Below are 22,862 nucleotides of genomic sequence, written 5' to 3' on the forward strand. Positions count from 1 at the left end.
ATTTCGGGATCAGAAAGGATCTCTCCTCTTCCCCCACTAGACCCCTCTCAAATGCTCTATCTACCAGCTCCTTAAGTTCTTTCAGGAAAGCTGCAGTTGGATCCTTACTTAGAACCGTATAGCACTCCCGGTCCTCCAAAAGCCTCATACACGTCTCCTTGTATTGGGACGAGTCCATCACCACCAAATTGCCACCTTTATCCGATGGCTTAATGACGATGGACTCGTCCCTCTCAAGGCTCATCATTGCCTGCATCTCAGCATGGCTACAGTTGCTTTGATATTTCATACCCTCCAGCACTTCTAAGTCTCTAGTGACCATTTCAACAAACACATCAATGCACGATATGTCCCCAAAGGGGGGTGGCATCTTTGTACTTTTTAACTTAAGTTCGGTGAATGGTCCCAAACCACGTGCTCTCTCACCTTCTGACAACAGGGAAGTAAGGATCTCTACCCCTGCCAGGGTGTCTTGTGGTATACCAATCTCCTCACTCCTTTTTCTTGCCTGAATCTGATAGTACTTATGCCATCTAATTTTGCGTGCAAACAGATTAATATCACGCACCCAGTTGAAATGATTAAACCTTGTTGTAGGAACAAAAGAAAGCCCTTTACTTAATACACACATCTCAAATTCAGTAAGGGTTCTGGAGGATAGATTAACAACCTGTAGCCTGTCTTGTGATTCTAGCGTCTGTTGCGGTTGCGAAGTGGATAGCCTGCCTCTGTCGGGGCCCTGTCTAAAAAACGTCCTTCTTCACTATTGTATTGTCCAGTACGTCCTCCTCTGCCTCTCACCCCCCCTCTCGGTCTCCCCCTACCTCTACCACCTCTGTAACCACCCCTCCTGGTTTCCCTGTCACTGTCAGATAGTTCAGTATCAGTTGAGGAGGCCTCAGCCTCCGATATCTTAGGAGGGCCCTTTGGCAAAAACGTATATGCTCGATTATCCTTGAAGCTGCAGTGCAAACAAAGCCTCATACAAAGCTGCAGCACCACAACTCCCAGCAGTGCAAACAAGGCCGTATACAAAGCTGCAGCACCACAACTCCCAGCAGTGCAAACAAGGCCGTATACAAAGCTGCAGCACCATAACTCCCAGCAGTGCAAACAAAGCCTCATACAAAGCTGCAGCACCACAACTCCCAGCAGTGCAAACAAGGCCATATACAAAGCTGCAGCACCACAACTCCCAGCAGTGCAAACAAAGCCGTATACAAAGCTGCAGCACCACAACTCCCAGCAGTGCAAACAAAGCCTCATACAAAGCTGCAGCACCACAACTCCCAGCAGTGCAAACAAGGCCGTATACAAAGCTGCAGCACCACAACTCCCAGCAGTGAAAACAAGGCCGTATACAAAGCTGCAGCACCACAACTCCCAGCAGTGCAAACAAAGCCGTATACAAAGCTGCAGCACCACAACTCCCAGCAGTGCAAACAAGGCCGTATACAAAGCTGCAGCACCACAACTCCCAGCAGTGCAAACAAAGCCGTATACAAAGCTGCAGCACCACAACTCCGAGCAGTGCAAACAAGGCCGTATACAAAGCTGCAGCACCACAACTCCCAGCAGTGCAAACAAGGCCTCATACAAAGCTGCAGTCCTGCTTACTAGGGGGTCTATAAAGAAAACCGCCAACCTGAAGTAAATTCCAGTTTTTCTGAATACACACGGCATGACTGCTACATGGGCCCGGAGTGCTGAGATACACCCTGGGATACACTGCAGAATACACACTGCATGACTGCTACATGGGCCCGGAGTGCTGAGATACACCCTGGGATACGCTGCAGAATACACACTACATGACTGCTACATGGGCCCGGAGTGCTGAGATACACCCTGGGATACGCTGCAGAATACACACTGCATGACTGCTACATGGGCCCGGAGTGCTGAGATACACCCTGGGATACGCTGCAGAATACACACTGCATGACTGCTACATGGGCCCGGAGTGCTGAGATACACCCTGGGATACGCTGCAGAATACACACTGCATGACTGCTACATGGGCCCGGAGTGCTGAGATACACCCTGGGATACGCTGCAGAATACACACTGCATGACTGCTACATGGGCCCGGAGTGCTGAGATACACCCTGGGATACGCTGCAGAATACACACTGCATGACTGCTACATGGGCCCGGAGTGCTGAGATACACCCTGGGATACACTGCAGAATACACACTGCATGACTGCTACATGGGCCCCGAGTGCTGAGATACACCCTGGGATACACTGCAGAATATACACTGCATGACTGCTACATGGGCCCGGAGTGCTGAGATACACCCTGGGATACACTGCAGAATATACACTGCATGACTGCTACATGGGCCCGGAGTGCTGAGATACACCCTGGGATACACTGCAGAATATACACTGCATGACTGCTACATGGGCCCGGAGTGCTGAGATACACCCTGGGATACACTACTCTACACTGACCCTCCATGTGTCCCCACATAGACCTACGATTTATGACCTTGAACACAATCCACCTCTCACCCCGACGTCACTGTAACAAAACTTCAGCAGCGAAGACAATGGCCTCAGTGAGAGAGGCGGCAGTAATGGCCGTGTCCCACTCCACAGCATTAACATGCAGAAATGCCACATATGTCCGTCCATACATTATATGGCGGCCTGTCTATTGTTCCACAGCCAATAACAAGATGCAGCAATGTCTCCTATCATATAGTATGAGATCCAGCATGGGGAAAAGAGAGAGAGACAGACAAAGAGAGAAAGAGAGAAGAGATAGATAGATAGGAGATAGATAGATAGATAGATAGATAGATAGATAGATAGATAGGAGATAGATAGATAGATAGATAGGAGATAGATAGATAGATAGATAGATAGATAGATAGGAGATAGATAGATAGATAGGAGATAGATAGGAGATAGATAGATAGATAGGAGATAGGAGATAGATAGATAGGAGATACCAATCAGATGAAGGGGAATTTTATCTATAAAATGTGTAGAAGTTGTATTTATGCTATTTGGGGACGATATTCTCAGGCATCAATCAAGCAGGGATGGGAGGGGGGTATAGCCGTGTACTCTGCCGGGATGGCGTAGTAGAAGAAGATACTTGTACTGACGTATCACATGATCTGACCGCCTTTTGCCCTATAGTGTTGATGTACCCGTCCTGCTAGGGTAGTACGAGGTCCCAGATCCCTGCGCTGGGTGGAGCAGACTTCCCAGGGTTTCCCAGAATAGCCGTGCGTTACAGCAGAATACGTAGGCTTGAACTGCAGCTTTGTCCTACTGGGGTCAGTAGCTAACGCAGACACTGCAGCCCTGTGCCATGTAGAGAGTATCCCTGGCGTGGACAAGGTTCTCCTCAGAGGACGTCCTTCTTCCTGAGGGGTCTAGCACTGCATGCTAGCGGTGGCTACTTGCATAATGATAGAAAAATAAGTCTCTAGGTCCCTGACAAGGGTCCTGACCTAAGCCAAACCCTAGCTTCACTGCAGCAGGAACTGTCTCTGTCTGTGTGTCTCTAACCACTGACTCAACTAGAAAGACCCACCAAGAACTCACCTCCGTTTATAGGGTTCCCCAGGCTAGTGGAGGATTGCTGGGGCTGTGTAAGAGAGAAAGTGTGCTGGGGCCTCCCGCTGAGGGTAGTAGTAGGTGGTAGTACTGGGTAGGACCCGGGTAGCCAGTTGCCAGATGTTAGGTCACGGTATTGGCACGAGGGGAACTGACTAACCCACTGGATCCTGACCATGCGGGGCCCGGGCAATTCCTCGTTGTCCCTAGTCAAGGCACCAATAACTAGACCATTGCCAGGGTTCAGAAACAATGGTAGTTGTGCGTTTATTATAACGGTGGTAACCAATAGCAACAGTGTCTCTGGATGCAACCAGGATGGAGGCAGACTTGAATATTACTTGAGTATAACTGAGTAATGGGTGATGCTGCAATAGGCTATGATGGTAGCGTTACTTGAAGTAAGGAGAGTGAATGATGGGAGTAGTAGTGTTGGAGATATGATACTGGGCGGAATGGATTGAACTGAATACTTGCTGTTGATGAGAATAGATGATGAGAAGAGTAATGACTGAAGAACGACACCCAGATCTTTGCTGAAGATGAGAATCTTGAGAGTGAGAAAGGTCCCGACTGGACAGTAGTACTGTCTTTAGAACAGGGGAACGAATCACCCTGAGTTGCGGCCTTGCTTGGAAGCAGCAGAGCACGTTCTCCCTCCTGAAGATGGAGGACAGAACAACACAACCTTCTCCCTTGAGGGTAGAGAGAAGACCACTGAGGTAGACAGGAAGTGACATAGCATCCCCAGCCAAAGCCCAACGGCTATTGGGGTTACTATGGCAGCCGAGGAATAGTCACGTGACACCAAGCCCATTGCATCATCACACCATTAGAATACAGGAAAAATGAATGTGCATAAGGAAATAAATGAAATATTAGACCTGAAGACTGAGGGGGGTGACATTATACAAACAGTTTGCAGTGGGACCACTTTTTCAGAACAGAATTAATTAGTAACCATATAAATAAGAACAAATCCTCTGTTCTGGGACACTGCATACCTCCCCACTAAGAATGAGCCGACCTCAGCCTCGACCTATTTTACTATAAAGTGGCCAACCCCTTTAAGTAGGCCGGCTGGTAGTCCCGCATCACGGCTCTTTGGTTGAAAAGCACCAGCAACCCAGTGTATGAATCCATGACCAGGCCGTACCCCCATTGCTTATCAAATTTGGTAACAGTTCCCCTTCTCCTCTCTAGAGGGGCAGCACCTGACCTGGGTTTTTCCAGCTTGCGGATGAAAAGCCGCTCGGACGCGGCATTAGATTCCAAGTAGGGGGTATATGGATAACCCCAAAGTGGAGCGTAGTCTGGATAAGGCACTGATGGCGGTGGTTCCGGCACTAGGTCGGCCTTGGCAGCAGAGACATTACTGGCAATGGTAGCTGCTCTGGACTGCCAAGCGGTCGTGGAGGCCGCAGGTGCGGTAGTAGCCATAGCGGGCGCAGCTTTAGTGGCGGGCGGCAGGAGAGAGAGGGCCCGCTGGATATCTTACACTAGCTGCATAACTTTGGGCTCCCGGCCGAACACCTATTGTGGCAGAGGCGGGGAGTCGCGCCCAGGAGGCCGCCTTAGGCTTGGGGATATAGGGCTCTTAAGGAAAATCTTAACCCCGGAGTCAGGGTTTGGCAGTACCGGTAAGGACTCGTCCAGGATTCGATTGTCCTCGGAGGAGAGAGATGGCCCAGTGGAGAAGGTATACCTCGAGGAGTGGGAGTGATCGGGGAACTGCTGAGGTCAGACGAGGTCTCCTCACCTACGCCAGCGGAGCTCGGAGTAGAGGCCGGCTTTGGTCCTCGCCTTCGGATCGGACGGATCCCTAGCTGCTGTCACTGTCGGACGGAAGCGGAGCCAGCAGGCACGCCGGATCAAGCGCTGGTAGGGACGCTGGAAGCTCCGGTAGCACAGGATGAGCTGCGCAGGTATACGCTCCTCACAGGTCGCCATCTTACTGCGCACTTGTGTGTCTTTTAGGAAGAAGGAGGAGGAGCGTAGAGGCTGGAAATCCGACCCAACAGTCTGCCCAGCAACAGTGACGTCATCCGGCTTAAACAGCCAATCAGGAGAAACCGCAGCAAAGTCTATGGCGTCGGCCGATTCCCACGCTTTGGCAGCGTGGTAGTTAACCCCCTCCTCTCCGGGGCATGGCGCAGCAAATAATTCTCGGGCAGTAGGCTGCAATAAAGAATAATAGACATCCTCCACACTGACGGGGATATGGAGCGCATCTCTAAACCCCATGGCGGCACAGCGAATTGTCCACTTTAGGCACACCACTTTGAACAGAGTCTTTCTGAGAGTTGTAGTACACTTTTGGGGATACTTGGAAGTTGGCACAACGTAGTCTGTATCCTGTTCGTGACGCCAAAGTTTGCGCTGGGGCCTCCCGCTGAGGGTAGTAGTAGGTGGTAGTACTGGGTAGGATCCGGGTAGCCAGTTGACAGATGTTAGGTCACGGTATTGGCACGAGGGGATCTGACTAACCCACTGGATCCTGACCATGTGGGGCCCAGGCAATTCCTCAGTGTCCCTAGTCAGGGCACCAATAACTAGACCATTGCCAGGGTTCAGAAACAACGGTAGTTGTGCGTTTATTATAACGGTGGTAACCAATAGCAACAGTGTCTCTGGATGCAACCAGGATGGAGGCAGCCTTGAATATAACTTGAGTATAACTGAGTAATGGGTGATGCTGCAATAGGCTATGATGGTAGCGTTACTTGAAGTAAGGAGAGTGAATGATGGGAGTAGTAGTGTTGGAGATATGATACTGGGCGGAATGGATTGAACTGAATACTTGCTGTTGATGAGAATAGATGATGAGAAGAGTAATGACTGAAGAACGACACCCAGATCTTTGCTGCAGATGAGAATCTTGGAGAATCTTGAGAGTGAGAAAGGTCCCGACTGGACAGTAGTACTGTCTCTAGAACAGGGGAACGAATCACCCTGAGTTGCGTCCTTGCTTGGAAGCAGCAGAGCACGTTCTCCCTCCTGAAGGTGGAGGAGAGAACAACACAACCTTCTTTCTTGAGGGTAGAGAGAAGACCACTGAGGTAGACAGAAAGTGACACAGTATCCCCAGCCAAAGCTCGACGGCTATTGGGGTTACTATGGCAGCCGAGGAATAGTCACGTGACACCAAGCCCATTGCATCATCACACCATTAGAATACAGGAAAAATGAATGTGCATAAGGAAATAAATGAAATATTAGACCAGAATACTGAGGGGGGTGACATAATACAAACAGTTTGCAGTGGGACCACTTTTCCAGAACAGGATTAATTAGGAACCATACAAATAAGAAGAAATCCTCTGTTCTGGGACACTGCAAAAGCATAGAGGTGATAGGTCAGAAAAGAGAGGGAAACGGACCTGCACCTGTGACAGGATGAGAACAATCTTGTGACACAAACTATTAACCCATTGCTTCCTGGAGCTGTGCGGAACGTAAGACATACAGAAAATACAACAGTGACACCTAGTGGGAAAAACAAACACTACAACTCTCCTTTATCCCACTGTGAGAACCTGAGCGAGTTACTTTGCCCAGGTGCCTAGGAAACTTAGTGGCACACCTGTGCTGGGATATTACACCAGGGTCAGCCGCTATATACCAGGGTCAGCCGCTATATACCAGCATCAGAAGCTATATACCTGGGTCAGCCGCTATAAACCAGTGTTAGTGGCTATATATCAGCATCAGCTGCTATATACCAGGGTCAACAGTTATATACCAGTGTCAGCAGCTATATATCAGTGTCAGCAGCTATATACCAGGGTCAGCCGCTATATGCCAGTGTCAGTAGCTATATACCAGTGTCAGCCACTATATACTAGCATCAGCCGCTATATACCAGGGTCAGCAGTTATATACCAGTGTCAGCAGCTATATATCAGTGTCAGCAGCTATATACCAGGGTCAGCCGCTATATGCCAGTGTCAGTAGTTATATACCAGTGTCAGCCACTATATACCAGCATCAGCCGTTATATACCAGGGTCAGCTGCTATATACCAGGGTCAGTGGCTATATACCAGTGCAGCCACAATATAACAGGGTTACCTGCTATATACCAGCATCAGCCGCTATATACCAGCATCAGCAGTTATAAACCAGTGTCAGCAGCTATATGCCAGTGTCAGCCGCTATACACCAGGGTCAGCCGCTATATACCAGGGTCAGCCGCTATATACTAGCATCAGCAGTTATATACCAGTGTCAGCAGCTATATGCCAGTGTCAGCCGCTATATACCAGTGTCAGACGCTATATACCAGTGTCAGCCACTATATACCAGGGTCAGCCGCTATATACCAGGGTCAGCCGCTATATACCAGTGTCAGCAGTCTGGGATATGAATTGCAGATGACAGGTTCCCTTCCAGAAAATTACAGAAGTAAAATCAATAAGGTAAGGCAGGACGCGGCTGATAACAGAGAATGCTAGCTCCATTCACCTGTAGTGTAAGAGAGATCACCCAGACAGCAGGTGCGGCCTCCCTCTAGGTGCAGTCTGCTGATCGGGGGGGGGGGGGGGGTTGGATGTTTGCAGAGTGGATAGTGATAATGATATTTATGGCCGTTATAGTAAATCCAGCAGCTGCCAGGGTCGTGTGATCACAGCTATAAAATTTATGAACAGGTTCAGGAGAAAGCGCAAGTATACAGCAACAGCTCCACCTGCTCACCACTGCAGTATACGGGGGGGGCTGAGAATATACCCCACTGACACCATCACAGCTGCATCACCATAAACCCCCATAACCATCACTATAAGCGTATACTACACCCCCATACCCATCACTGTAAGCGTATACTACACCCCCATACGCATCACTATAAGCGTATAATACACCCCCATACCCATCACTATAAGCGTATACTACACCCCCATACCCATCACTAAAAGCGTATATTACACCCCCTTACCCATCACTATAAGCGTAAACTACACCCCCATAACCATCAGTATAAGCGTATACTATACCCCCATACCCATCACTATAAGCGTATACTACACCCCCATACCCATCACTATAAGCGTATATTACACCCCCATACCCATCACTATAAGCGTATATTACACCCCCATACCCATCACTATAAGCGTATACTACACCCCCATAACCATCACTATAAGCGTATACTACACCCCCATACCCATCACTATAAGCGTATATTACACCCCCATACCCATCACTATAAGCGTATATTACACCCCCATACCCATCACTATAAGCGTATACTACACCCCCATACCCATCACTATAAGCGTATACTACACCCCCATACCCATCACTATAAGCGTATACTACACCCCCATACCCATCACTATAAGCGTATACTACACCCCCATACGCATCACTATAAGCGTATAATACACCCCCATACCCATCACTATAAGCGTATATACTACACCCCCATAACCATCACTATAAGCGTATACTACACCCCCATACCCATCACTATAAGCGTATAATACACCCCCATACCCATCACTATAAGCGTATATTACACCCCCATACCCATCACTATAAGCGTATATTACACCCCCATACCCATCACTATAAGCGTATATTACACCCCCATACCCATCACTATAAGCGTATACTACACCCCCATACCCATCACTATAAGCGTATACTACACCCCCATACCCATCACTATAAGCGTATACTACACCCCCATACCCATCACTATAAGCGTATACTACACCCCCATACGCATCACTATAAGCGTATAATACACCCCCATACCCATCACTATAAGCGTATACTACACCCCCATACCCATCACTAAAAGCGTATATTACACCCCCTTACCCATCACTATAAGCGTAAACTACACCCCCATACCCATCACTATAAGCCTATATTACACCCCCATACCCATCACTATAAGCGTATACTACACCCCCATAACTATCACTATAAGCGTATACTACACCCCCATAACCATCACTATAAGCGTATATTACACCCCCATACCCATCACTATAAGCGTATATTACACCCCCATACCCATCACTATAAGCGTATATTACACCCCCATACCCATCACTATAAGCGTATACTATACCCCCATACCCATCACTATAAGCGTATACTACACCCCCATACCTATCACTATAAGCATATACTACACCCCCATAACTATTACTATAAGTGTATACTACACCCCCATACCCATCACTATAAGCGTATATTACACCCCCATAACTATTACTATAAGCGTATACTACACCCCCATACCCATCACTATAAGCGTATATTACACCCCCATAACTATTACTATAAGCGTATACTACACCCCAATAACCATTACTATAAGCGTATACTACATCCCCATAACCATCACTATAAGCGTTTACTACACCCCCATAACCATCACTATAAGCGTATACTACACCCCCATACCCATCACTATAAGCGTATACTACACCCCCATAACCATTACTATAAGCGTATACTACACCCCCATACCCATCACTATAAGCGTATACTACACCCCCATACGCATCACTATAAGCGTATACTACACCCCCATACCCATCACTATAAGCGTATACTACACCCCCATACCCATCACTATAAGCGTATACTACACCCCCATAACCATCACTATAAGCGTATACTACACCCCCATACCCATCACTATAAGCGTATACTACACCCCCATACCCATCACTATAAGCGTATACTACACCCCCATAACCATCACTATAAGCGTATACTACACCCCCATAACCATCACTATAAGCGTATACTACACCCCCATAACCATCACTATAAGCGTATGCTACACCCCATAACCATCACTATAAGCGTATACTACACCCCCATAACCATCACTATAAGCGTATACTACACCCCCATAACCATCACTATAAGCGTATACTACACCCACATACCCATCACTATAAGCGTATACTACACCCACATACCCATCACTATAAGCGTATACTACACCCCCATACCCATCACTATAAGCGTATATACTACACCCCCATAACCATCACTATAAGCGTATACTACACCCCCATAACCATCAGTATAAGCAGCTCCTCATCTTCATCCTAAAACTCCTAAATCTATTATATTCTGGACCATCATGTCTTATCCTCCAGAGCTGCACTCACTATTCTGCTGTTACATCCTGTCTCATCCTCCAGAGCTGCACTCACTATTCTGCTGTTACATCCTGTCTCATCTTCCAGAGCTGCGCTCACTATTCTGCTGTTACATCCTGTCTCATCCTCCAGAGCTGCACTCACTATTCTACTGTTATGTCGCATCTTCCAGAGCTGCGCTCACTATTCTACTGTTATGTCTCATCCTCCAGAGCTGCACTCACTATTCTGCTGTTACATCATGTCTCATTCTCAGTGGAGGACATACCGCATGTGCAGCTGGTTCAGCTGCACAGGGGCCCAAGTCTGCGAGGGGCCCGTCCGCTTAGACAGCCATGGTGTCCGGCAGCCAGTGAGAATTTGCCCCTGCAGGGCAGATTCTTGGGTTCCTGAGGGGCGACACAATGCTGCCCTGTTATTTTGGCAAAGTGTGGCCTAGCTAAAATAACAGCAGCCGCCTAAGGGCCGGTTCACACGGAGTAAAACTGGTGGAATTCCGAGGCGGAATCCTGCCAGCCTCCATGTCATACTGACAGTCTCCTCTCTCAGTGCGGAAGAAGTGCGGGAGCCTCCCATAGATAAGAACTCTCCACCGCGGAATTCTGCCAGTTTTACTGCATGTGAACTGGCCCTAACAGCTCACAGCGTCAAGGAGCCGAGTGTGCACAAGGAGGCCCCCCTCCCCCACACACACTACCCTACAGCCAGGACTGCTTCTAGGCAATTTTGAATACAGGGCGAATCTTGCTGAAAGTGCCCACCACCACCACCACCACCACCACACCAAAAAAAAAAAAAGGTAATTTAGTGACTCACAGGTGACGTCTTCTTTGATCTGAGGCGTCATTTTCCTTTTCCTCTCCTTCTGGCCCGGACCACCATGATGATTTCTTCCAGCTACAATTCATCTCTTGTGAACCTGCCAGACAAACATCTCAGGCTCCGCACTTTTACAACAACTTCCACTTTTTTTTTTTTTGATGAGCAGTAAAGTCAGTAGGTATGGGGGTTGCCCCCTGTATATAGGATCCCCTGCTGTGCCCTCCATAGAGTAATAATGTCTCCTGCTCTGCCCCCATATAGTTATAATGCCCCCTGCTGTGCCCTCCATAGAGTAATAATGTCTCCTGCTCTGCTCCCCATATAGTAATAATGTCCCCTGCTGTGCCTCCATATAGTAATAATGTCCCCTGCTGTGCCTCCATATAGTAATGCCTCCTGCTGTGCCTCCATGTAGTAATAATGTCCTCCTGCTGTGCCTCCATATAGTAATAATGACCCCTGCTGTGCCTCCATATAGTAATAATATCCCCTGCTGTGCCCCCATATAGAAATAATGTCTCCTGCTGTGCCTCCATTTAGTAATAATGTCCCCTGCTCTGCCCCCCATATAGTAATAATGTCCCCTGCTCTGCCCCCATATAGTAATAATGCCTCCTGCTGTGCCTCCATATAGTAATAATGTCTCCTGCTGTGCCCCCATATAGTAATAATGCCCCCTGCTGTGCCCTCCATAGAGTAATAATGTCTCCTCCTGTGCCTCCATATAGTAGTAATGTCCCCTGCTGTGCCCCCATATAGTAATAATGTCTCCTGCTGTGCCTCCATTTAATATAAATGTCCCCTGCTCTGCCCCCCATATAGTAATAATGTCCCCTGCTGTGCCCCCATATAGTAATAATGCCTCCTGCTGTGCCTCCATATAGTAATAATGTCCCCTGCTGTGCCCCTATATAGTAATAATGTCCCCATGCTGTGCCCTCCATATAGTAATAATGTCCCCTGCTTTGCCTCCATATCGTAATAATGTACCCTGCTCTGCCCTAAATATAGTAGTAATGCCCCCTGCTCTGCCCCCCCATATAGTAGTAATGTCCCCTGCTGTGCCCCCACATATAGTAATAATGTCTCCTGCTGTGCCTCCATATAGTAATAATGTCCCCTGTTGTGCCCCCATATAGTAATATTGCCTCCTGCTGTGCCTCCATATAGTAATAATGTACCCTGCTCTGCCCTCCATTTAGTAATAATGCCCCCTGCTGTACCCCCCATATAGTAATAATGTCTCCTGCTGTGCCCTCCATAGAGTAATAATTTCTCCTGCTGTGCCTCCATATAGTAATAATGTCCCCTGCTGTGCCCCCATATAGTAATAATGTCTCCTGCTGTGCCTCCATATCGTAATAATGTCCCCTGTTCTGCCCTCCATATAGTAGTAATGCCCCCTGCTCTGCCCCCCCCCATATAGTAATAATGTCCCCTGCTGTGCCCCCACATATAGTAATAATGTCTCCTGCTGTGCCTCCATATAGTAATAATGTCCCCTGCTGTGCCCCCATATAGTAATAATGTCCCCTGCTGTGCCCCCATATAGTAATAATGTCTCCTGCTGTGCCTCCATATAGTAATAATGTACCCTGCTCTGCCCTCCATTTAGTAATAATGCCCCCTGCTATACCCCCCATATAGTAATAATGTCTCCTGCTGTGCCCCCATATAGTAATAATGTCTCCTGCTGTCCTCTATATAGTAATAATGTCTCCTGCTGTGCCCCCATATAGTAATAATGTCTCCTGCTGTGCCCCCATATAGTAATAATGTCTCCTGCTGTGCCCCCATATAGTAATAATGTCCCCTGCTGTGCCCCCATATAGTAATGTCTCCTGCTGTGCCTCCATATAGTTATAATGTACCCTGCTCTGCCCTCCATTTAGTAATAATGCCCCCTGCTATACCCCCCATATAGTAATAATGTCTCCTGCTGTGCCCCCATATAGTAATAATGTCTCCTGCTGTCCTCTTTATAGTAATGTCTCCTGCTGTGCCCCCATATAGTAATAATGTCTCCTGCTGTCCTCTATATAGTAATAATGTCTCCTGCTGTGCCCCCATATAGTAATAATGTCTCCTGCTGTGCCCCCATATAGTAATAATGTCTCCTGCTGTGCCCCCATATAGTAATAATGCCCCCTGCTATACCCCCCATATAGTAATAATGTCTCCTGCTGTCCTCCATATAGTAAAAATGTCCCCTGCTGTGCCCCCATATAGTAATAATGTCTCCTGCTGTGCCTTCATATAGTAATAATGTACCCTTCCCTGCCCTCCATATAGTAATAATGCTCCCTGCTCTACCCCATATAGTAATAATGTTCCCTGCTGTGCCCCCATATAGTAATAATGTCCTCCTGCTGTGCCTTCATATAGTAATAATGTCCTCCAGCTGTGCCTCAATATAGTAAAAATGTTCCCTGCTCTGCCCCCCATATAGTAATATTGTCCCTCTGTGCCCTCCATAGAGTAATAATGTCTCCTGCTGTGCCCCATATAGTAATAATGTTCCCTGCTGTGCCCCCACATATAGTATTAATGTCTCCTGCTGTCCTCCATATAGTAATAATGTCTCCTGCTGTGCCCCCATATAGTAATAATGTCTCCTGCTGTGTCTCCATATAGTAATAATGTCCTCCTGCTGTGCCTTCATATAGTAATAATGTCCCCTGCTCTGCCCTCCATATAGTAATAATGCCCCCGGCTGTGCCCCCCATGTAGTAATAATGTCCCCTGCTGTGCCCCCACATATAGTTATAATGTCTCCTGCTGTGCCTCCATATAGTAATAATGTCCCCTGCTGTGCCCCCATATAGTAATAATGTCTCCTGCTGTGCCCCCATATAGTAATAATGTCTCCTGCTGTCCTCCATATAGTAATAATGTCCTCCTGCTGTGCCTCAATATAGTAAAAATGTTCCCTGCTCTGCCCCCCATATAGCAATATTGTCCCTCTGTGCCCTCCATAGAGTAATAATGTCTCCTGCTGTGCCCCATATAATAATAATGTTCCCTGCTGTGCCCCCACATATAGTAATAATGTCTCCTGCTGTCCTCCATATAGTAATAATGTCTCCTGCTGTGCCCCCATATAGTAATAATGTCTCCTGCTGTGTCTCCATATAGTAATAATGTCCTCCTGCTGTGCCTTCATATAGTAATAATGTCCCCTGCTCTGCCCTCCATACAGTAATAATGCCCCCGGCTGTGCCCACCATGTAGTAATAATGTCCCCTGCTGTGCCCCCACATATAGTTATAATGTCTCCTGCTGTGCCTCCATATAGTAATAATGTCCCCTGCTGTGCCCCCATATAGTAATAATGTCTCCTGCTGTGCCCCCATATAGTAATAATGTCTCCTGCTGTCCTCCATATAGTAATAATGTCTCCTCCTGTGCCCCCATATAGTAATAATGACTCCTACTATGTGCCCCCATATAGTAATAATGTACCCTGCTCTGCCCTCCATATAGTAATAATGCCCCCTGCTATACCCCCCCCCATATAGTAATAATGTCTCCTGCTGTTCTCCATATAGTAATAATATCTCCTGCTGTGCCTCCATATAGTAATAATGTACCCTGCTCAACCCCCAATATAGTAATAATGTTCCCTGCTGTTCCCCCATATAGTAATAATGTCCTCCTGCTGTGCCTCCATATAGTAATAATGTCCTCCTGCTGTGCCTTAATATAGTAAAAATGTCCCCTACTCTGCCCCCCTTATAGTAATATTGTCCCTCTGTGCCCTCCATAGAGTAATAATGTCTCCTGCTGTGCCCCATATAGTAATAATGTTCCTTGCTGTGCCCCCACATATAGTAATAATGTCTCCTGCTGTCCTCCATATAGTAATAATGTCTCCTGCTGTGCCCCCATATAGTAATAATGTCTCTTGCTGTGTCTCCATATAGTAATAATGTCCTCCTGCTGTGCCTCCATATAGTAATAATGACCCCTGCTGTGTTCTCTATAGAGTAATAATGTCTCTTGCTGTGCCCCCATATAGTAATAATTTCCCCTGCTGTACCCCCACATATAGTAATAATGTCTCCTGCTGTCCTCCATATAGTAATAATGTCCCCTGCTGTACCCCCACATATAGTAATAATGTCTCCTGCTGTCCTCCATATAGTAATAATGTCTCCTGCTGTGTCTCCATATAGTAATAATGTACCCTTCTCTGCCCTCCATATAGTAATAATGCCCCCTGCTCTACTCCTCCATATATTAATAATGTTTCCTGCTGTGCCCCCATATAGTAATAATGTCCTCCGGCTGTGCCTTTATATAGTAATAATGTCCCCTGCTCTGCCCCCCCATATAGTAATAATGTACCCTGCTGTGCCCCATATAGTAATAATGGCCTCCTGCTGTGCCTCCATATAATAATAATGTCATCCTGCTGTGCCTTCATATAGTAATAATGTCCTCCTGCTGTGCCTCAATACAGTAAAAATGTCCCTTGCTCTGCCCCCCCATATAGTAATAATGTCCTCCTGCTCTGCCCCACATATAGTAATAATGCCTCCTGCTGTGCCTCCATATAGTAATAATGTCTCCTGCTGTGCCCCCATATAGTAATAATGTCCCCTGCTGTGCCTCCATATAGTATTAATGTCCCCTGCTGTGCCTCCATATAGTATTAATGTCCCCTGCTGTGCCCCTATATAGTAATAATGTCTCCTGCTGTGCCCCCATATAGTAATAATGTCACCTGCTGTGCCCCCAGCCCCCATATGGTGATGTCCCCTGCTGTGCCTCCATATAGTATTAATGTCCCCTGCTGTGCCGCCATATAGTAATAATGTCCCCTGCTGTGACCCCATATAGTAATTGTGTCCTCCTGCTGTGCCCTCCATATAGTAATAATGTCCTCCTGCTGTGTCCTATATACAGTAATAATGTCCTCCTGATGTGCCTCCATATAGTAATAATGTCCTCCTGCTGTGCCTCCATATAGTAATAATGTCCTCCTGCTTTGCCTTCATATAGTAATAATGTCCTCCTGCTGTGCCTCCATATAGTAATAATGTCCTCCTGCTGTGCCTCCATATAGTAATAATGCACACTGCTCTGCCGTGCCCCCATATAGTTATAATCCTCCCATGCTCTGCCTCAATATAGTAATAATCCCCTCTGTACAGTCCCCATAGTAATAACCCCCCCTGTGCTTTCCCCATAGTAATAATCCCCTCTGTGCTGTCCCCATAGTAATAATCCCCCTGTGCTGTTCCCATAGTAATAATCCCACTTGTGAAATCCCCATAGTAATAATCCCCTCTGTTCTCTGCCCCATAGTAATAATCTCCCGTGCTGTCCCCATAGTATTAATCCCCCCTGTGTTGTCCCCATAGTAATAATCCCCCCTGTGTTGTCCCCATAGTAATAATGCCCCCTGTGTTGCCCCATAGTAGTAATCCCCCTGTGCTCTGTCCCATAGTAATAATCCCCCCTGTGCTCTGCCCTATAGTAATAATCCCCCCGTGCTCTATCCCATAGTAATAATCTCCCTGTGCTCTGTCCCATAGTAATAATCCCCCCTGTGCTCTGCCCCATAGTAATAATCCTCCCTGTGCTCTGCCCCATAGTTATTATCCCCCCTGTGCTGTCCCCATAGTAATAATCCCCCCTGTACTGTCCCATAGTAATAATCCCCCTGTGCTGTCCCCATAGTAATAATCTTTCCTGTGCTCTGCCCCATAGTAATAATCCCCCCTGTGCTGTCCCCATAGTAATAATCCCCCCTGTTGTCCCATTGTAATAATCCCCCTGTGCTGTCCCTATAGTAATAATCCCCCTGTGCTCTTTCCCATAGTAATAATCCCCCCTGTGCTCTGTCCCATAGCAATAATCCCCCTGTGCTCTGCCCCATAGTAATAATCCCCCCTGTGCTCTGTCCCATAGTAATTATCCCCGCTGTGCTGTCCCCATAGTAATAATCCCCCTTGTGCTGTCCCCATAGTAATAATCCCCCCTGTTGTCCCATTGTAATAATCCCCCTGTGCTGTCCCTATAGTAATAATCCCCCTGTGCTCTTTCCCATAGTAATAATCCCCCCTGTGCTCTGTCCCATAGTAATAACCCCCCTGTGCTGTCCCCATAGTAATAATCCCCCCTGTGCTGTCCCCATAGTAATAATCCCCCCCTGTGCTGTCCCATAGTAATAATCCCTCTTTTACTGTCCCCATAGTTATAATCCCCCCTGTGCTCTGTCCCATAGTAATAATCCCCCCTGTGCTCTGTCCCATAGTAATAATCCCCTCTGTGCAGTCCCCATAGTAGTAACCCCCTCTGTGCAGTCCCCATAGTAGTAACCCCCCCCTGTGGTGTCCCATAGTAATAATCCCCCTTTGCTTTCCCCATAGTAATAACCCCCCTTTGCTGTCCCCATAGTAATAATCCCCCCTGTGCTGTCCCATAGTAATAATCCTCCTGTGCTGTCCCATAGTAATAATGCCCCCTGTGCTCTGCCCCCATATTAATAATCCCCCCTGTGTTGTCCCATAGTAATAATCCCGCCTGTGCTGTCCCATAGTAGTAATCCCCCTGTGCTTTCCCGTAGTAATAATCCCCCCTGTGTTGTCCCTATAGTAATAATCCCCCCGTGCTGTCCCCATAGTAATAATCCCCCTGTGCTGTCCCCATAGTAATAATCCCCCCTGTGCTGTCCCCATAGTAATAATCCCCCCTGTGTTGTCCCTATAGTAATAATCCCCCCTGTGCTGTCCCCATAGTAATAATCCCCCTGTGCTGTCCCCATAGTAATAATCCCCCTGTGCTGTCCCAATAGTAATAATCCCCCTGTGTTGTCCCATAGTAATAATCCCCCCTGTGCTGTCCCATAGTAAATACTGTTCCCCCCCCCCCCCCACACACACACAAAAACCCATTATACTCCCCATAGCATACAGCGGGTCCCTCACTCCTCCAGGCCCCCGCACACATCTTCTCCCTCCTGCAGGCGCAATGATGATGTGTGCAGGGTAGGCGGCCTGGCAGGGGCATAGCGCGGTCCCGGGCTGGGGTCGGTGGTGGCGATCTGGGCAGGTAATGGGGTGGAGGGTTTGAAAGTGAAACACTGAGTGACAGTAGAGATCTGTCTCCGGCTCTGCAAGTGGCAAGATGGCTGGTTGTCTTGCATCCGGTCTCCTGCAGGCACAGTACCAGGCCCCTCTGACTCCTCCGGCCCCCTCTGACTCCTCCGGCCCCCTCTGACTCCACAGACCCCCTATGACTTCACAGACCCCCCTCTGACTCCTCAGGCCCCCCCCTGACTTCTGCGGCCCCCTCTCTCTCCTCAGTCCCCCTCTCCCTCCTTAGGCCCCTCTCTGCCTCTTCAGCCCCCCTCTCCCTCCTCAGGCCCCCCTCTGCCTCCTCAGGCCCCCCTCTGACTTCTCCGGCCCCCTCTCCCTCCTCAGGCTCCCCTCTCCCTCCTCAGGCTCCCCTCTCCCCCCTCAGGCCCCTCTCCCTCCTCAGGCCCCCCTCTGCCTCATCAGGCCCCCCTCTGACTTCTCCGGCCCCCTCTCCCTCCTCAGGCTCCCCTCTCCCTCCTCAGGCTCCCCCCTCAGGCCCCTCTCCCTCCTCAGGTCCCCCCTGCCTCCTCAGGCTCCCCTCTCCCTCCTCAGGCCCCTCTCCCTCCTCAGGCCCCTCTCCCTCCTCAGGCCCCCCTCTGCCTCATCAGGCCCCCCTCTGACTTCTCCGGCCCCCTCTCCCTCCTCAGGCTCCCCTCTCCCTCCTCAGGCCCCTCTCCCTCCTCATGCCTCCTCAGGTCCCCTCTGCCTCCTCAGGCTACCCTCTCCCTCCTCAGGCCCCCTCTCCCTCCTCAGTCCCCCTCTCCCATCTCAGGCTCCCCTCTCCCTCCTCAGGCCCTTCTTCCTCCTTAGGCTTCTTCAGGCCCTCCTCTGCCTCATCAGGCCCCCTCTTTGCGAAAAACGGATGAAAAAAATGGATTGCAAGAATGTAGTGTGAACCCAGCTTTATCCTGCAGAGTTGCAATCTCAGTTCTGCTGTTACATCATGTCTCATCCTCCAGAGCTGCACTGACTATTCTGCTGTTATATCATGTCTTATCCTCCAGAGCTGCAATCTCTATTCTGCTGTTACATCATGTCTCATCCTCCAGAGCTGCACTGACTATTCTGCTGTTATATCATGTCTTATCCTCCAGAGCTGCAATCTCTATTCTGCTTTTACATCATGTCTCATCCTCCAGAGCTGCACTGACTATTCTGCTGTTATATCATGTCTTATCCTCCAGAGCTGCAATCTCTATTCTGCTTTTACATCATGTCTCATCCTCCAGAGCTGCACTCACTATTCTGCTGTTATATCATGTCTTATCCTCCAGAGCTGCAATCTCTATTCTGCTTTTACATTATGTCTCATCCTCCAGAGCTGCACTCACTATTCTGCTGTTATATCATGTCTTATCCTCCAGAGCTGCAATCTCTATTCTGCTGTTACATCATGTCTCAAGAGCTGCGATTCATAGCCCAATCCCTATAGGGCACGTGGGGACTGTGAGGATACAATGGAGCAGAGCGCAGTTCTGTATGACTTCTAGTAACTGGCTGACACTAAGCAGCAACAGAACTGTGAATGCAGCTCTGGGTGTGACTGTGTAGGGTTACAGCTGTTGGCCAGGCATTGTATTCTATAGTTAGAGGATTCCTTTCCTTATTCAGCAGTGTATTATACGTGGTAACATCTCATCCGACCTAAAGGGGAACAATTATTTTACTAGAAAGTTATACAGATCTGTAATTTACTTATATATAAAGCTCTCAAGTCTTCCAGTACTTATCAGCTGCTGTATGCCCTGCAGGAAGTGGTGCATTCTCTCCAGTCTGACACAGTGCTCTCTGCTGCCACCTCTGTCCATGTCAGGAGCTGTCCAGAGCAGCAGCAAATCCCCATAGAAAACCTCTGCTGCTCTGGACAGTTCTTGACATGGACAGAGGTGGCAGCAGAGAGCGCTGTGTCAGACTGAAGAGAATACACCACTTCCTGCAGGACATACAGCAGCTGATAAGTACTGGAAGACTGGAGAGCTTTATATATAAGTAAATTACAGATGTGTCTAACTTTCTGACTCCGGGTGATTTGAGAGAAGAATAACTTTGCTGGAGTTCCCCTTTAACCCTCCGGGTTATGTGACGGTCCACTGTCATGTAGTCTCCTGTGATGATGGAGAGGGAAGAAGCGGAGTAGCCGGTGGATAATCGGCCATAGAAGAGGTCGGAGCGGCCACATGTCCCATCTCACAACTGGTGGACGCCACAAAAAGAAAAGGGGACTTGTGTGTCCGGGCGCGCGGCCCGCTCTGACCATCGGGACAGTGTGAATAGATTACGGCCAATAACAATGCACGGACAATGGCCGATTGTTCCCCCATGTGGGATCAAGAATGAGAGGAATTAGGACTGTGAGGAGGGAAGCAAAGAAGGAACAGGCTGCACCGCCGAGCTGAATAAACAGGATCTGTCTCTCCCCACAGAGCGCAGAGGACACACAGAGCACAGAGGACACACAGAGCACACAGCCACCTGCCCAGCTGCACCCAGTCATGAGCTTCTTCAGGACCCTGGTAAGGACTGAGCCCCCGGCTCCACTGTATAGCAGGGGATGTGCTAGGGGAAGGGGACTGCAATCTCTCTGGTGTTACATAGGACTGCAGGTGACATCTACTGCATTATCTGTACTCAGAGATATCACTGTGTTATCTGTGGTGTTACATAGGACTGCAGGTGACATCTACTACATTATCTGTACTCAGAGATATCACTGTGTTATCTGTGGTGTTACATAGGACTGCAGGTGACATCTACTACATTATCTGTACTCAGAGATATCACTGTGTTATCTGTGGTGTTACATAGGACTGCAGGTCACTACTACATTATCTATACTCAGAGATATCACTGTGTTATCTGTGCTGTTACATAGGACTGCAGGTGACTACTACATTATCTGTACTCAAAGATATCACTGTGTTATCTGTGGTGTTACATAGGACTGCAGGTGACATCTACTACATTATCTGTACTCAGAGATATCACTGTGTTATCTGTGGTGTTACATAGGACTGCAGGTCACTACTACATTATCTGTACTCAGAGATATCACTGTGTTATCTGTGGTGTTACATAGGACTGCAGGTCACTACTACATTATCTGTACTCAGAGATATCACTGTGTTATCTGTGCTGTTACATAGGACTGCAGGTGACTACTACATTATCTGTACTCAGAGATATCACTGTGTTATCTGTGCTGTTACATAGGACTGAAGGTGACTACTACATTATCTGTACTCAGAGATATCACTGTGTTATCTGTGGTGTTACATAGGACTGCAGGTGAGATCTACTACATTATCTGTACTCAGAGATATCGCTGTGTTATCTGTGCTGTTACATAGGACTGCAGGTCACTACTACATTATCTGTACTCAGAGATATCACTGTGTTATCTGTGGGGTTACATAGGACTGCAGGTGACTACTACATTATCTGTACTCAGAGATATCACTGTTATCTGTTGTGTTACATAGGACTGCAGGTGACATCTACTACATTATCTGTACTCAGAGATATCACTGTGTTATCTGTGGAGTTACATAGGACTGCAGGTGACTACTACATTATCTGTACTCAGAGATATCACTGTGTTATCTGTGGTGTTACATAGGACTGCAGGTGACAGCTACTACATTATCTGTACTCAGAGATATCACTGTGTTATCTGTGCTGTTACATAGGACTGCAGGTGACATCTACTACATTATCTATACTCAGAGATATCACTGTGTTATCTGTGGTGTTACATAGGACTGCAGGTGACTACTACATTATCTGTACTCAGAGATATCACTGTGTTATCTGTGGTGTTACATAGGACTGCAGGTGACTACTACATTATCTGTACTCAGAGATATCACTGTGTTATCTGTGCTGTTACATAGGACTGCAGGTCACTACTACATTATCTGTACTCAGAGATATCACTGTGTTATCTGTGCTGTTACATAGGACTGCAGGTTACATCTACTACATTATCTGTACTCAGAGATATCACTGTGTTATCTGTGGTGTTACATAGGACTGCAGGTGACATCTACTACATTATCTGTACTCAGAGATATCACTGTGTTATCTGTGGTGTTACATAGGACTGCAGGTGACTACTACATTATCTGTACTCAGAGATATCACTGTGTTATCTGTGCTGTTACATAGGACTGCAGGTGACAGCTACTACATTATCTGTACTCAGAGATATCACAGTGTTATCTGTGGTGTTACATAGGACTGCAGG

At 47.8% G+C, this 22,862-nt stretch overlaps 1 protein-coding gene across 13 annotated transcripts in view; it reads left to right on the forward strand.

Moving 5' to 3' along the window:
• Positions 1-22,862, forward strand: part of BCAS1 (brain enriched myelin associated protein 1) — a 154,746-nt gene that overhangs the window by 44,584 nt on the left and 87,300 nt on the right. For all 13 annotated transcript variants that reach the window (XM_069953636.1, XM_069953639.1, XM_069953643.1 and 10 more), the window contains exon 5: positions 21,043-21,132. In XM_069953636.1, the coding sequence (XP_069809737.1) occupies positions 21,043-21,132 (90 nt within the window). The remainder of the gene's footprint in view (positions 1-21,042; positions 21,133-22,862) is intronic.

This window comes from Dendropsophus ebraccatus, chromosome 14, assembly GCF_027789765.1.
Source record: "Dendropsophus ebraccatus isolate aDenEbr1 chromosome 14, aDenEbr1.pat, whole genome shotgun sequence".
Lineage (NCBI taxonomy): Eukaryota > Metazoa > Chordata > Amphibia > Anura > Hylidae > Dendropsophus > Dendropsophus ebraccatus.